The sequence below is a fragment of the Notolepis coatsorum genome, assembly GCF_963971535.1.
Source record: "Notolepis coatsorum genome assembly, chromosome: 17".
Taxonomy (NCBI): Eukaryota; Metazoa; Chordata; class Actinopteri; order Aulopiformes; family Paralepididae; genus Notolepis; species Notolepis coatsorum.
This window is the reverse complement of record NC_140181.1, coordinates 36,328,040-36,344,742: the sequence shown is the minus strand read 5'-3', so window position 1 is coordinate 36,344,742 and position 16,703 is coordinate 36,328,040. Positions and strand designations below refer to the sequence as shown.

Genomic DNA, 16,703 nt, shown 5'->3' with positions numbered 1-16,703 from the left:
CCCTGGACAGGATAGGGTCCCGACGAGTCCAGTCTCGGATGTTTTTTACCTGCAGTGGTGTACCATTCATATGCTCCATAAGCAGCACCACCTCTTCCTCCTGTGGTACATTTCCGGGCTTTATGGGCAGTGGGAGTCTGCTCAGTGCGTCTGCATTCCCGTTTTTTGAGCCCTCCTTATACTCCAAGGTGTACTCATAGGCGGCTAAAATTAATGCCCATCTTTGCATTCTGGCTGCCGCGAGCTGTGGGATGCCCTTACTCTCTCCCAAAAGGCCTAGTAGTGGTTTGTGATCCGTCGCAATAGTGCAGTGTTTTCCAAACAGATACTGGTGGATTTTCTTTAGACCAAAAATGATAGACGCCGCCTCTTTCTCTAGCTGTGAATAGCCCCGTTCTGCTGTTGACAGTGACCGGGACATGTATCCGATTGGCCTGTCGGAGCCATCTGGAAACCGGTGTGATAATACTGCTCCGACGCCATAAGGTGATGCATCACAAGCCAAGTAGAGCGGCTTTGTCTCATCAAAGTGCACTAATAATGTTTCAGACTGGAGGCACTTTTTTTGACTCCTCAAATGCCTGGGTCTGACATTTTCCCCATCTCCATGGGATCTCTTTTCTCAAAAGCTTGTGTAGTGGCTCCAATATGTTCGACACATTTGGCAGGAACTTGTGATAATAGTTTAGCATGCCCAGAAAAGACTTTAACTGTGTCTGGTCAGTCGGCTGTGGGGCATTTACAATGGCCTGTACCTTGTCAGCCACTGGTTGAATCCCTTTGTGGTTAATTCGATAACCCAGGTAAACCACCTCTGGTACCATGAACACACATTTGTCTCTCCTCAGACGCAGTCCTGCAGCTGAGAGTCTCTTCAGCACTACCTCTAAGTTGTATAGATGGCTGGCATCGTCGTCACCGGTCACCAGAATATCATCTATTCTCACCACCACCTGGGGAAGGCCTTGTAGTAGGTTATCCATGGTGCGCTGGAATATGCCTGGTGCTGATGACACCCCATAGGGTAGCCTGGTGTACTGAAACAGACCCCGGTGGGTGTTTATTGTTGTGAATTTCTTAGATTCTTCATTCAGTGGGAGCTGTTGATAGGCCTGTGACATGTCCAATTTTGTGAATTTCTGTCCCCCCCCTAATACCGCCAGCAAGTCCTCTGTTTTAGGAATAGGGTAGTTGTCCAACTTGGACACTGGATTCACTGTCACTTTATAGTCCCCACATATTCGGGTTGTCTTGTCTGGTTTTAGTATGGGCACTATGGGAGCTGCCCACTCTGAAAAATCCACAGGCTCAATTATGCCTGCCCTCTCCAATCTGACCAACTCTGTCTCCACTTTCTCCTTGAGAGCATAGGGTAATGGCCTGGCTTTAAAATACCGTGGCTTGGCTTCTGGGTCCACATATATCTTGGCTGTAGCCCCTATTAAAGTGCCCAGCTCGCCTTTAAAAACATCCTCATGTTGTGCTAGCAGAGCATTTAACTCCTGCTGCTGACCTATCTGTAGTCTGAAAATGGCTCTCCAGTCTAGCCGCATAGCTTTGAGCCAATTTCTCCCCATCAGATTAGGCCCCTCCCCTTTTACCACCAGCAATGCTAATTTCTTGGTCTGCCCTTTGTAGGTGACTTGTGCGTGCATCTTGCCTAACACTCCTACTCTGTCTCTGGTGTATGTGTACAGTTTTATTTTTGTTTGATGGAGTGGCCCCCCTCCCATCTTAGTGTAGGTTTCCTCACTCATAATCAGTGATGCCGGTAACGCGTTACTAAGTAACGCGTTATTGTAATCTGATTACTTTCCCCCGAAAATAGTAATCTAACGCGTTAATCTTTAAAAGCCAGTAATCTGATTGCAGTTACTTGTCCAAGTGGCTGTGCATTACTATTTCGTTACTATCTCATCATAAATTCATAATGCAGGCGGAATGCAGTATTTTATTTCGTTTTCGACAGTCAAAAATACATTTTGAGCTGTTTTTCTTATTATTATTATGGAGTGACGTGGTGTGGCAGTGAAAGGGTTACACAAGAATGTGTCCCCGCGGCGTGACTGGACTCTCTGTCTGTGAGTGACTCTGCTTTGGCCCAATCACATTCCCCATCCACAGTCTGCGAATCAGAGGCAGAGTAGGGCGGGTCTTCACAGCACGTCATGTGACATATGCGCCAATCGTGTGACAGCAGGGCTCCGTTGTTATGTTCGTCTGATAATTCATTTACAAAACGCTTGTCTAAACGAAGTGAAACCGCAAGAAGACTTTTGCGGTTTCTGTTCAGACTTCCACCGCAAAACGCTCGTTTAAACGTAGCCTCAGTCAAAATACTGTCTACCGCTAAAAACAGTACATCCAATTGCATTGAAAGCATCTGGAATCACAACACTAGCCGACGCTTCGACTATGAATTGAAAATGGGGGACCCTGATGTAAACAAGACAAACGTCTTTCTCTGGTCTGCATCCCCTTAACAATTGTGTGTATTGAGCCGTACTGTATATTGTACCCATTCTGCAATCTGTTAAATAAAGTTTTCATTCATTCATTCATTCAGGTACAGGAGGACTTTCCCTATTGATGAATGAATGAATGAATGAAAACTTTATTTAACAGATTGCAGAATGGGTACAATACAGTACGGCTCAATACATACAATTGTTAAGGGGATGCAGACCTGAGAAAGACGTTTGTCTTGTTTCCATCAGGGTCCCCCATTTTCAATTCATATAGACATTTATGACATACACAACATACATGACATTTATGGCATAGGGACATATAGGTATTTAGATCTGATACATTTGTGACATAGGCGGTATTCAAATATACAGTACTGTTACCCCTAGATCCTGACAGAGTATATACATATGATGGGGAGGGGACTGTACATTAGGAGGGGGTGGGTGGGTGGGAGGGAAATATACATACGGCGGGGAGGGAATATATACATGCGGTGGGGAGGAGACTGTCTATTAGGAGGTGGTGGGGGTTTTGGGCATTTATGGTGGCCAGTTTCGAATTGCAGCCTCCCGTAGGTGCTCTTTAAGGGCGGTTTTGAATGTGGGCAGGGATTCACATTCCTTTACAGCTTTGGGTAGGGCGTTCCACATTGTTGTGGCATAATTGCGAAACGTGTTTAGTCCCTTAATGTATATTTGATGGTGGCAGAGCAAAAGCTCTTATTTGCCAGATTTACAGTTAATTTACATGTTAAAGAGAGACTGATTGTATGTTTATAGAGAGACATTTATAAAAACAATTTAATAGTTACAGTTGATATAATTGAATAGTTCAGCCTGCATTTGTTAGATGTGAATAGATACACTGGTTTTGTACAACCACTGGCTGGCTGCTCTAATGCTGTGAGCATCATAGACTGTTGCTTTACCATACTTGATGGTACAGAAGCTGAAGCACTAGTTTAACAATTTACGTTATGTGCAGAGAAACAAGTTAAAAACAATTTATGCACTTTCAATAAAGCGTTTAAAAAAAACTGTTGGGGGAACGACGACGACTTCGTAACCTAGTTACTTTCAAAGTAACTAAGTTACTCTGATAATCAAGTAATCAGTAAAGTAACTTGGATTACTTTTTAAAGGAGTAATCAGTAATCAGTAATCGGATTACTTTTACAAGTAATCTGTGGCATCACTGCTCATAATAGTCATACCTGCACCAGTGTCTACTTCAAAGTCAATGTCATGTCCATTCACCGACACTTGCTCTCTGTATGGCTCCACTCTCTCTCCATCATCCAGATTATACAGATTGTGTGTATAATCCTCAATCCTCCTCTTCATACTCCATTGTGTGGGTTGCACCCAGTCCATTTCCCCGGTTCTGTCTGGGCTGTCTGACCTGCCTGGGGCTGCGGCATTTTCGAGCTAAATGTCCGCGTCTTTGGCAGTTGTGACAAACTGCATCTATGAATCGGCAATCCGCCGGCCCGTGATTTCCTCCACATCTGTAACATCCGATTTCTGCCGACGGTGGTCTGCGCTCCGGTGCTGCAGGTTGTAGTTGTAATTTATGAATGGATCCCTCCACTCCCGTTTGCTGCAGCTCCGCGATATCTTTAGCCGCTGTTTCCATAGTGATTGCCAACTCAATAGCCCTGGCCAACGTGAGTCTGTCATCCGGTTCTGTTAACAGACGCCTTTGAATGCGATCGTCATTTATCCCGCACACCAGTCTGTCTCGAATCATGTCATTTAACGTAGCGCCAAACCCACAATGTTCAGTGATTCTCTTCAGCTCGGCTACAAATGATGACACAGACTGTCCTTGCTGTCTCGTTTTCGAATGAAATTTAAAACGCTCCACAATGGCACTGGGTTTAGGCGTGAAGTGATCACTCAACAGTTTCAATAGCCCTGTCAAGTCCGAATCTCCTGGCTTACCCGGCAGACACAAATCGCGCAGCAGAGCGTAGACTTTTCCTCCACATGCACTCAGGAATATGGCTCGCTTCTGTCCTGCATTTGTGATCTTGTTAGCCACAAAGTAGAATTCCAGACGTTCCACGTACTGCTGCCAATCATCTGTTTCTTGATCAAACTCCTGGATTTTCCCATACGTTGTCATTTTTCTAACGTTCGGCCAAAACTCCAAGCTGTTTAGTTCATCCTCGTCGCCAATGTAATAATGTAAAGGTCCAGTCCAAATGTTCTTTTGTGATGTTTATTTCACGCTGTCAAAAGCAATACAGGTCAAGTGCAACACACAGCTGTTACTCATTATACTACCTAAGTAGGTGTCTCTCATAGGACACTGCAGGTGAAGGTCTGACTGACGTAACCCGGTGAACCCCCATTATAACACTATTAATGCAGCTTATGTAAGTAAATTGAATAGTTTGCATGTGATGCTGGAGGCTGGTGCCAATTTCTATCTCCCCCGTTCCTCTAGCGCCACCATCAGGTTAAATGTAAGATTTCACAATAGTGTATCTAACAGTTTTCATCAGCATCTTTTCAAATTTGCGGTGCACATTCATGACCCCAAGAGGAAGAGGAAACATTGATGCTGGTGACAGACCTTTCCTCTAGCGCCACCATCAGGCCAAACGTTCAATACTCAAATTAGTGTATCCCCTGATCCGACTTCCACCAAACCTGAGAAATATATTTACCTTACCGTGTAATAGTCTGTATTAATACTGTAGATTCAGATTCAGATTCCTTTATTAAGCCATTTGTGTAAACACATAGGAAATTGTTGCGGCATTACAGTGTGTGCCTTTTTCCCCCCTTCACAATAACAGACACAGGACAAAAAACAGTGCAGTGGAAGATGAATAATTTAAATAAATATATATAATAAATATAGTGTGTAATACTGTGTAATACTGTGTAATAGTGTAACCATGTAATAGTGTGAAAGTGTAATAGTGTGTAATGTGTAATAGTGTGTAATGTGTAATAGTGTGTAATGTGTAATGGTGTGCAATAGTGTGTAATAGTGTACTAGATTAACAGTGTAATAGGGTGTAATAGCATACTAGTGTGTAATAGTATAATAGTGTGTAATGGTGTAATAGTGTGTAATAGTCTATTTGTTAAATATTGTAGGTGTGTTTTGTTTGCTGTGTGGCTGCCACCTGTGGAGATTTGCACAGATTTTTTTAGTGATAAAGACAGACTTGTCAACTCCCTGAACTGTTCCGGTTTGACGTCTGTACAGACTGACTGTTTCATACTTTATTTAAAGGGTGTGGCTGGATTTGTGAATATTTCAAATATTACAGCAGACAGGATCTAACATGCTCCCCTAGTAGCAAAGAGGATATTCCTATAGCCAGAGGTAGAGAGTAACTAAGTACCCTTAGTATCAGAAAGGATATTCCTATAGCCAGAGGTAGAGAGTAACTAAGTACCTTTAGTATCAGAGAGGATATTCCAATAGCCAGGGGTAGAGAGTAACTAAGTACCTTTAGTATCAGAGAGGATATTCCTATAGCCAGGGGTAGAGAGTAACTAAGTACCTTTAGTATCAGAAAGGATATTCCTATAGCCAGAGGTAGAGAGTAACTAAGTACCTTTAGTATCAGAGAGGATATTCCAATAGCCAGGGGTAGAGAGTAACTAAGTACCTTTAGTATCAGAGAGGATATTCCTATAGCCAGGGGTAGATAGTAACTAAGTACCTTTAGTATCAGAAAGGATATTCCTGGGGCGGTTAGGTGGCCGAGCGGAGATTGCGTTCGTCACCAGCCCCGGAGCTGAGCTGGATTTGCCTGTTCGAATCCAGCTCACAGCTCCGGGGTTGTCACCAGCTTGGCTGGCCGTCTGCACTGATACAATTGGCTGTATCAGAGGGTGGGAGAAGCTGGCGGGGTGGGTCCGGGTCATTGTAAACAGCGACTCCTACAGTTCGGTCGGGGCGCCTGCTAAGCGCGGATTGGACGTGAGGGGGATAGTGTGGTCCTCCCACACGCTACGCCCTCTCAATGAGAATCCGCGCTGCCAGGTGAAAAGAAGCGGTGATTGGCTGGACGTGTGTCGGAGGAAGCACGTGGTAGCCTCCACTCTCCCAGATGATCTGACTGTGGGGGGTAAGTGCGCAGCGACCAGGAAGGGACTGGGAATTGGCATACGACTAACATTGGGATGGGAGAAAATCGGAGGAAAATGGAGAAAAAAAAAAAAAAAAAAAAAAAAAAAAAAAAGGATATTCCTATAGCCAGGGGTAGAGAGTAACTAAGTGATTTTAGTATCAGAGAGGATATTCCTATAGCCAGGGGTAGAGAGTAACTAAGTACCTTTAGTATCAGAGAGGATATTCCTATAGCCAGGGGTAGAGAGTAACTAAGTACCTTTAGTATCAGAAAGGATATTCCTATAGCCAGGGGTAGAGAGTAACTAAGTACCTTTAGTATCAGAAAGGATATTCCTATAGCCAGGGGTAGAGAGTAACTAAGTACTTTCAGTATCAGAGAGGATATTCCTATAGCCAGGGGTAGAGAGTAACTCAGTAAGTACCTTTAGTATCAGAGAGGATATTCCTATAGCCAGGGGTAGAGAGTAACTAAGTACCTTTAGTATCAGAGAGGATATTCCTATAGCCAGGGGTAGAGAGTAACTAAGTACCTTTAGTATCAGAAAGGATATTCCTATAGCCAGGGGTAGAGAGTAACTAAGTACCTTTAGTATCAGAGAGGATATTCCTATAGCCAGGGGTAGAGAGTAACTAAGTACCTTTAGTATCAGAGAGGATATTCCTATAGCCAGGGGTAGAGAGTAACTCAGTAAGTACCTTTAGTATCAGAGAGGATATTCCTATAGCCAGGGTTAGAGAGTAACTAAGTACCTTTAGTATCATTTCCTTTTACATTTACATTTAGTCATTTAGCTGACGCTTTTATCCAAAGCGACTTACAAGTTCTGTACGACAAGCCATCAGGAAGGGCACAACTCTATCAGCTGAGCAACAATGTTCATCAAAGTGTTGAGTGCTACAGTGTAGGTTAGTTTATTAGGACAAGTGCATGACAGTACGGTTAGTTAGGGTTAGATTACATTTTTTTTTTAAATTCAGATAATGGTTGAAGAAGTGCGTCTTTAGTCGACTGCGAAAGATTGGACGTGTTTCGGCTGTCCCAACTGGGGTGGGTAGTTCATTCCACCATTGTGGGGCAAGGACTGAGAATAGGCGACTTCTCTTTGATGACCCTCCCGGAGCTTGGATAAGAGTAGGTCTGAGGCGGCCAGAAGATGCAGAGCGTAGGGGTCTTGAGGGTGTGTAGTTAGAGACCATTGACCGGAGGTAGGCAGGAGCGGTTCCCTTTGCCGCACGGTATGCTAGGTCGAGGGCCTTGAAGCGGATTCGTGCAGCAATGGGGAGCCAGTGCAGGTCCCTAAGAAGTGGGGTGACATGGGCCGACTTCGGTAGGTTTGAGATCAGGCGGGCCGCTGCGTTCTGAATGAGTTGAAGAGGCTTAGTGGCAGTGGCCGGGAGGCCAGCGAGCAGTGCGTTGCAGTATCAGAGAGGATATTCCTATAGCCAGGGGTAGAGAGTAACTAAGTACCTTTAGTATCAGAGAGGATATTCCTATAGCCAGGGGTAGAGAGTAACTAAGTACCTTCAGTATCAGAGAGGATATTCCTATAGCCAGGGGTAGAGAGTAACTAAGTACCTTTAGTATCAGAGAGGATATTCCTATAGCCAGAGGTAGAGAGTAACTAAGTACCTTTAGTATCAGAGAGGATATTACAATGAATAGCCAGGGGTAGAGCGTAACTAAGTACCTTCAGTATCAAAGAGGATATTCCTATAGCCAGGGGTAGAGAGTAACTCAGTACATTCAGTGTCAGAGAGGATATTCCTATAGCCAGAGGTAGAGAGTAACTCAGTGATTTTACTATGGCATCTGTATATCACCTGCCTCAGACAATGAATAACCTTCAGGACCTGTCTGTCATCTGAGATGGTAAACACAAACACAAGACTCCAGGCTACGACAACTCCTCCCTCCTCCCAATGAACCCCCCATCCTCCTCCCCCATACACACACACACACACACACACACACGCACGCACGCACGCTGATATCTCAATGAAAAAAGAAAAGGACATGACTAAGTAAGTCTATGATCTGGCAAAGTGGAAGAGTTGTGAACAGTCTTTTATGGCAGGGTTGATTGGATTGGAAACAGCTGATGGCCTGACTCCCCACACCTGGATCCACTCCTGCTTGATTGAGAGAGAGAGAGAGAGAGAGAGAGAGAGAGAGAGAGAGAGAGAGAGAGAGAGAGAGAGAGAGAGAGAGAGAGAAAGAGAGAGAGAGACAGGCCTTTCACACCGGCCGGGCTCCGTGCTGGAGCCGGTTCCCGAACGTAGTCTCGAACCGGCCGGCGCGTTCACACCGGGAATAATTGGTTCGGAACGTGAAAAATCGGTGCTCAACTGGAACCGAATTTTATTTGGTTTTTCCTTGCGAACCGTGACATCATCAGTGGCCGTGTCATATTCTAGGCTGTGAAGACAAGTGTAAACGGGGGAAAGTAGAGGGTCGGCATTGCACTCAATCGATCCATTCAACAGGAAGCGATTTGCGACTGATCTCAAAACGAGATTAGATTCAAATGTATTGTTATGATACAGCACAAGTACAGTGGGGGGGGGGGGAAACAAGGGAGACAGGGGAAGGGTGGCTTGGAGGTGCAGTCATACCTACTGGAAATGTTCCATATTCAATAACAATTCGTATAAATATGTTCTTTTTTTCCCATGGAATTGTTCAACAAACTACTGAAAATGTATACACCTTTACCCCCCCCAAAAAAATATTGATTAATGAATGTATCATTTAGAAAAATGTGGCGGGTCCAAAATTAATGTTGTTGTTTACATGTTGCATGCATGTATCCCCTCCCTACTTCCCATTTCCCCATGTGAACTGTACCTGATTGGATACATGACATACTGGTGCTCTCGTGCAGCATCTAGTCCAGAGAGACAATAGATCTACCAGTTTTCTCTCTGTGCGTTTAGTAGAAAGCTATCTGGCTGCACGTTAGTTTAGCACAATGAATGGAAGGGGACATGGCCGATGGAGAGGTGTTAGTTGGACAATGTCTAGGCTAACCGGCCATGTCCGCTTCCATTCATTGTGCTAAGCTAGGCTAACGTGCAGCCAGATAGCTTTCTACTGAACGCACAGAGAGAAAACTGGTATCTTCTTGTGTCTCTCTGGAGAAGACGATAAGCTAATTTACCAAAATGTTGGCGTGTTCTTTTAAGTATATAAGTAAGAATCTTCAGCTGGGTACCTTTACCAGAGCTTTTCCACCAGGATATTTCTACTTGTACTTCTAGGTAAAGGACTTGTGTAGGCTGCTTATTTCAGTCTGCTACAGGAGCAACGCAGGGCCAGTTCTAGCGTCTGTGGGGAACAGATAATGCGGTCATATCCAACAAACTAAAAGACACCTTTGACAACTCCTTCTGTAGAGACTATCCTGACCAGCAATCAGCCACTGTGGGAGAAGTTATTAGCGTGCTTCAGTGAGTAGAAGTCCAGGCAATATTCACTGTTGGGTGAGGTTCAGTGAGGAGAAGTCCAGGCAGTATTCACTGTTGGGTGAGGTTCAGTGAGGAGAAGTCCAGGCAGTATTCACTGTTGGGTGAGGTTCAGTGAGGAGAAGTCCAGGCAGTATTCACTGTTGGGTGAGGTTCAGTGAGGAGAAGTCTAGGCAGTATTCACCATTGGGTGAGGTTCAGTGAGGAGAAGTCTAGGCAGTATTCACCGTTGAGTGAGGTTCAGTGAGGAGAAGTCTAGGCAGTATTCACCGTTGAGTGAGGTTCCTGTTTAATGAAGACAAACAGCTTACAACAAATGTACAACTTAGTTGAATAATACTGATTAACTTATATTGCAAAGCAGGCACGTGCACACATAGAGCCCAAGGGGTGCTTGAGCACCTGCCTTTTTGAGCCTCATAAAAAAGTGCCATTTTTGAAAAAAGAAAAGAAAAAAAATATATATATATATATATTTTTTTACCGTTACGCATATAGACTGCCCTTTCAACTGAAAAATGTCAGGATAGAATACAATTATTAGGTAAAGAGAGAGAGATGCCCCATATTCCATTGCAGTTTGCACGGCCTCCTCAGCGTGCCTCTCCACGGACCTATATATTTTATGCATAGCGTGGGTGGTGATGATGATGATGATGATAGAAACCGCTGTGACGCATACAGTTGAATGCTGGTATTACACTCACTGAGGGACACAAAGTCAAGTCCGATGGGATTTGGGAATCTCAAATACAATCGGGATTGGAATAAAAAAGGCATTTATATTAAACAATACAGAATATACAGCACTTTTTGGGGTCTGTAGGGTAAGCACTTATTCCCTCCCCCCTGAACATTTATGGAGATGTGTGGGCCTTTTAAGTCAGTGATAAAAGTGTCTTTCAAGGATAAGTGAGCTCCTGCACTGATTATTATAGTTCAATATTCAATATGTTATCACCAAAACCCCGAAAAGGGCCCTTAAAAATCAGGTTCGCGCGCCGCGAACTCACCCCAGTTCTTAACCAGCTCTACATGTGCTAATTATGACAGGACAGCTGTTTAAATTGCAAATCATTTGGCACCATTCATGTGGTACACTAAAACATGTGTTTGTAGATTTCTCCTACCAGATTAATCTACGCCTCCACCCAGGGGAAAACTTGATACAGGCTATGAATTATAAACAGACATAATACACAGACACCTTCCATGTGCACCCCCCCCCCCCCCCCGCCTGCAGAACGACGAGTGGGACACTGCTCTCCAGTTCCTCCCTGCTAATAACGCCAAGCAGCTGGAGAAGAAGAGAGGGAGGAAGAGGAAGGTCTGGATCGGCGTGGGTCTGGTCGCCGCTGCGGCTGCTCTGGCTCTCGTCACAGGACTACTGGTCTGGCACTTTCACCGTGAGTGGCTTCTGTCAGTGTCTGTGTAATCTCTGTTGTACAGTATATATAGGTCTGGACTGGACTGGACTGGACTGGACTGGTCTGGTGTGGACTGGACTGGACTGGACTGGACTGGACTAGACTGGTGTGGACTGGACTGGTCTGGTGTGGACTGGACTGGTCTGGACTGGACTGGACTGGTGTGGACTGGTCTGGTCTGGACTGGACTGGACTAGACTGGTCTGGTCTGGACTGGACTGGACTGGACTGGACTGGACTGGACTGGTCTGGTCTGGACTGGACTGGACTAGTCTGGTCTGGACTGGTCTGGTCTGGTCTGGACTGGACTGGACTGGTGTGGACTGGTCTGGTCTGGACTGGACTGGACTAGACTGGTCTGGTCTGGACTGGACTGGACTAGACTGGACTAGTCTGGTCTGGACTGGACTGGACTGAACTAGACTGGTGTGGACTGGACTGGTCTGGACTGGTCTGGACTGGACTGGTCTGGACTGGACTGGACTAGACTGGACTAGTCTGGTCTGGACTGGACTGGACTGAACTAGACTGGTGTGGACTGGACTGGTCTGGACTGGTCTGGACTGGACTGGACTAGTCTGGTCTGGACTGGACTGGTGTGGACTGGTCTGGTCTGGACTGGACTGGTGTGGACTGGTCTGGTCTGGATTGGACTGGTCTGGTCTGGACTGGACTGGACTGGACTGGACTGGTCTGGACTGGACTGGACTGGACTGGACTGGACTAGACTGGTCTGGTCTGGACTGGACTGGACTGGTCTGGTCGCGTCTATGCTTTTACCAACCGGTTCGTGTTTCCGGGTTCCCGTTTTGTGCTCTGATTGGCCACTGACCTACGCTAGTATGCCCCCCTCGCTATGAGCGTAGCAGGACACTGAAATGCATATCACAGTACTGCCTCCAGGAACAGCTGTTTCCGCGTGACTTTATGTGCGCTAAAGTTCTGGTACGTTTAAAGTGCTTAGAAATGCCGGTAAATACTATTTGGACGGGCCAAAATGTATGCAGCAAAGGAAAATGGCGGCTTATCCCTGCCTAAACTAGACTGGTATCACTATGCATTCTCGCTCTCCCAGCTCTCCAAACTGAATCACTCGTCTGAGGAGGCACCTGCTTGGGTCAGGATGGAGGAGGAAATGATATATCCCTCATCTCTGGAATCCTTCCTGACACAATCAGACAGACCTATACCTTTTAAAAACCCTTTAATGGCATTTATCAGGGAAACTTGGAATCAATCGCACAAAATGACTGGTGATAGCCCATATTTAACTACGAGAGCCTCTATATGGTATAATAAGAAACTAAAGATTGGTAAGAAATCAGTCATATGGGACGATTGGATTAAAAGGGGGATACATGTACTAGGGGATATAGCCGGGGAGGATGGGGTCTTGCCTTTTGAGGATATTAAAGAGGATTTTGATATAGATAATAAAAACTTTTATAAATTCCTACAGATTAGACATTGTATATCGTCATCAATAGGAGGACCAAAGTGTGGCCCGATTACTGCAATTCAAGAAATATTCTATAAAGGATGGCGTAGGAAAGGCGGTGCGTCAAGATTTTATGATGTTATAAGAGAATACAATGCACCCAAATTGGCGGGTCTGAGATTGAGCTGGGAGAACGATGTACGTGAGGATATTACTGAGGAAATGTGGGAGAAACTGGTGTCCAAATGGAGTAAGTTCTCTAGGGAGGCGCAATCACAACTTATTTTTTACAAAGTGTTGAACAGAAGCTATTGGACGCCTAGTAAACTGGCCAGACTGAAATTAAGGGACAGTGACATCTGCTGGAGGTGTGAGAAGGAGACAGGCACTTTACTGCACATGCTGTACGAATGTGAGAAGGTCCGGAAAATGTGGGATCAAATTGTGATATTCCTAAGTAAGGTTCTGAATGTGAAGATAAATAACGCCCCAATGGCATGTGTTTTGGGTATAGTACCGAAAGGGATTAAACTGCCTAAATACCGGGGAATGTGGTATAGAATGGCCATGATATCAGGATGTAGAATTGCATTACGACATTGGAAATCACCTGTTGATATTACTTTTAAAGAATGGATGGAACTAATGTTCCGGACAGCATCATATGAAAGGGTGACGTATAGAGTCGCAGGGAGAGAGGATATTTTCGCTGAGATATGGGACAGCTTTCTACACCTGACTGAACGGTCTGGGGACAAATGATTAAGATGGGATTACAATATTATCAAGGATGAATATGAAAAAGGGGATTTGATCTGATGGTACTTGTGCTTTATAATGTATTATGTATATATATACATATATTTTATGTCAGGATGGTGTGTCTATGGAACGGTCACTGTCTCTATCACACTCACATGTGCACAGGTATAGCCACATACAAGTATCTAGGATACACATATTCATATGTGTACATAATAGGTTTACACACACTCATATACACAAGGATAAGGTATACACGTCAGGGGCACACATACATGCACATACTCATTTATAGGAAATAGGCATACACACACCTACATATACACATAGTTGAAATATAAGCTTTCACTGACACATAAGGGGGATACACAAGTATATAGGAGACACACACATACGTAGCTGAGACGAAAAAAAAAAAAAAAAAAAAAAAAAGATGCAGCACATACCTGCTCGCAGGTAGATCGGTCTACATGTAACGTATGACGTATATATATATATATATCAGGGATATATATGCACAATGTATAGTAATGTTTTTTTTTTGTAAGTGCTTTTTTAATTTCCATGTCAGTTATTAATGTGTTTGTATGAGTCTCTTACATGTTTTGTATGTTGTTACAAAAAAGAAAAAGACGAATCTTGGATGTTGCATATTATGCTGTGGAAAGATGTATCTTGAATAATGGGAAGATTTGTGCAAAAATATCAATAAAAAAAAATAAAAAATGCCGGTAAATTCCGGTTCATTCATGCTTTGAGGCACGCTTCCTGACCGGATTTTATAATATTGTATTGACAGGATTTTATAATATACAATTTTAAGAAACGCCACTCTCAGCTCAGCTGCGTCGGTCAGTAGTGTGAAGCACCTCTGTATTCATGGGACTATGAATGCCAATTTCATGGGCAGCACATTTGATGAATTCATTTGAACCATCCTGTGTTGGTCCTCAACATGACACGCCAACATGACTCATCCTTGAATCCTTCCTTCGTTTCAAGGAAGGACACACGCTTTTACACGTCCTACGTCCCACCCACCCTCGTGCTGGAAGATGGAGGATCACTTGGAGGATCACGTTTAAGTCCACTCCACATTACAGTTCTACTTTTGTTTTGATGTGAAAAGTGATGCTGCATAAGATGACTGCTGAGAGCGTCGTTTCTTGACTCTCAGCTGAGAGCGTAGTTTCTTAAAATTGTCAAGCTACAATATTATAAAATACAATATTATAAAATCCTGTCAGGAAGCGTGCCTCAAAGCATGAATGAACCGGCATTTACCGGCATTTCTAAGCACTTTAAACTTGAACTTTAGCGCACATAAAGTCACGCGGAAACAGCTGTTTCTGGAGGCAGTAGGGCGTACCCATTTCAAAGTGTCCACGCATTATTTCTCTCTCTACGCTCATAGCAAGGGGGGCGTACTAGCGTAGGTCAGTGGCCAATCAGAGCGCAAAACGGGAACCCGGAAACACGAACCGGTTGGTAAAAGCATAGACGCGGTCTGGTCTGGTCTGGTCTGGTGTGGACTGGACTGGACTAGACTGGTCTGGTCTGGTCTGGACTGGACTGGACTGGACTGGACTGGACTAGTCTGGTCTGGACTGGACTGGACTAGTCTGGTCTGGACTGGACTGGACTGAACTAGACTGGTGTGGACCTGACTGGTCTGGACTGGTCTGAACTGGACTGGACTAGTCTGGTCTGGACTGGACTGGTGTGGACTGGTCTGGTCTGGACTGGACTGGACTGGACTAGACTGGTCTGGTCTGGACTGGACTGGTCTGGTCTGGTCTGGACTGGACTGGACTGGACTGGACTGGACTGGACTGGACTGGACTGGACTGGTCTGGTCTGGTCTGGACTGGACTGGACTGGACTGGACTGGTCTGGTCGCGTCTATGCTTTTACCAACCGGTTCGTGTTTCCGGGTTCCCGTTTTGTGCTCTGATTGGCCACTGACCTACGCTAGTACGCCCCCCTCGCTATGAGCGTAGCAGGACACTGAAATGCATATCACAGTACTGCCTCCAGGAACAGCTGTTTCCGCGTGACTTTATGTGCGCTAAAGTTCTGGTACGTTTAAAGTGCTTAGAAATGCCGGTAAATGCCGGTTCATTCATGCTTTGAGGCACGCTTCCTGACAGGATTTTATAATATTGTATTGACAGGATTTTATAATATACAATTTTAAGAAACGCCACTCTCAGCTCAGCTGCGTCGGTCAGTAGTGTGAAGCACCTCTGTATTCATGGGACTATGAATGCCAATTTCATGGGCAGCACATTTAATGAATTCATTTGAACCATCCTGTGTTGGTCCGCAACATGACACGCCAACATGACTCATCCTTGAATCCTTCCTTCGTTTCAAGGAAGGACACACGCTTTTACACGTCCTACGTCCCACCCACCCTCGTGCTGGAAGATGGAGGATCACTTGGAGGATCACGTTTAAGTCCACTCCACATTACAGTTCTACTTTTGTTTTGATGTGAAAAGTGATGCTGCATAAGATGACTGCTGAGAGCGTCGTTTCTTGACTCTCAGCTGAGAGCGTAGTTTCTTAAAATTGTCAAGCTACAATATTATAAAATACAATATTATAAAATCCTGTCAGGAAGCGTGCCTCAAAGCATGAATGAACCGGCATTTACCGGCATTTCTAAGCACTTTAAACTTGAACTTTAGCGCACATAAAGTCACGCGGAAACAGCTGTTTCTGGAGGCAGTAGGGCGTACCCATTTCAAAGTGTCCACGCATTATTTCTCTCTCTACGCTCATAGCAAGGGGGGCGTACTAGCGTAGGTCAGTGGCCAATCAGAGCGCAAAACGGGAACCCGGAAACACGAACCGGTTGGTAAAAGCATAGACGCGGTCTGGTCTGGTCTGGTCTGGTGTGGACTGGACTGGACTAGACTGGTCTGGTCTGGTCTGGACTGGACTGGACTGGACTGGACTGGACTAGTCTGGTCTGGACTGGACTAGTCTGGTCTGGACTGGACTGGACTGAACTAGACTGGTGTGGACCTGACTGG

At 44.9% G+C, this 16,703-nt stretch overlaps 1 protein-coding gene across 1 annotated transcript in view; it reads left to right on the top strand.

The window, feature by feature from the left end:
- LOC311243589 (suppressor of tumorigenicity 14 protein homolog) overlaps positions 1-16,703 on the top strand; it is a 60,033-nt gene that overhangs the window by 6,241 nt on the left and 37,089 nt on the right. The window contains exon 2 of the mRNA XM_084332875.1: positions 11,279-11,441. Within this exon, the coding sequence (XP_084189001.1) occupies positions 11,279-11,441 (163 nt within the window). The remainder of the gene's footprint in view (positions 1-11,278; positions 11,442-16,703) is intronic.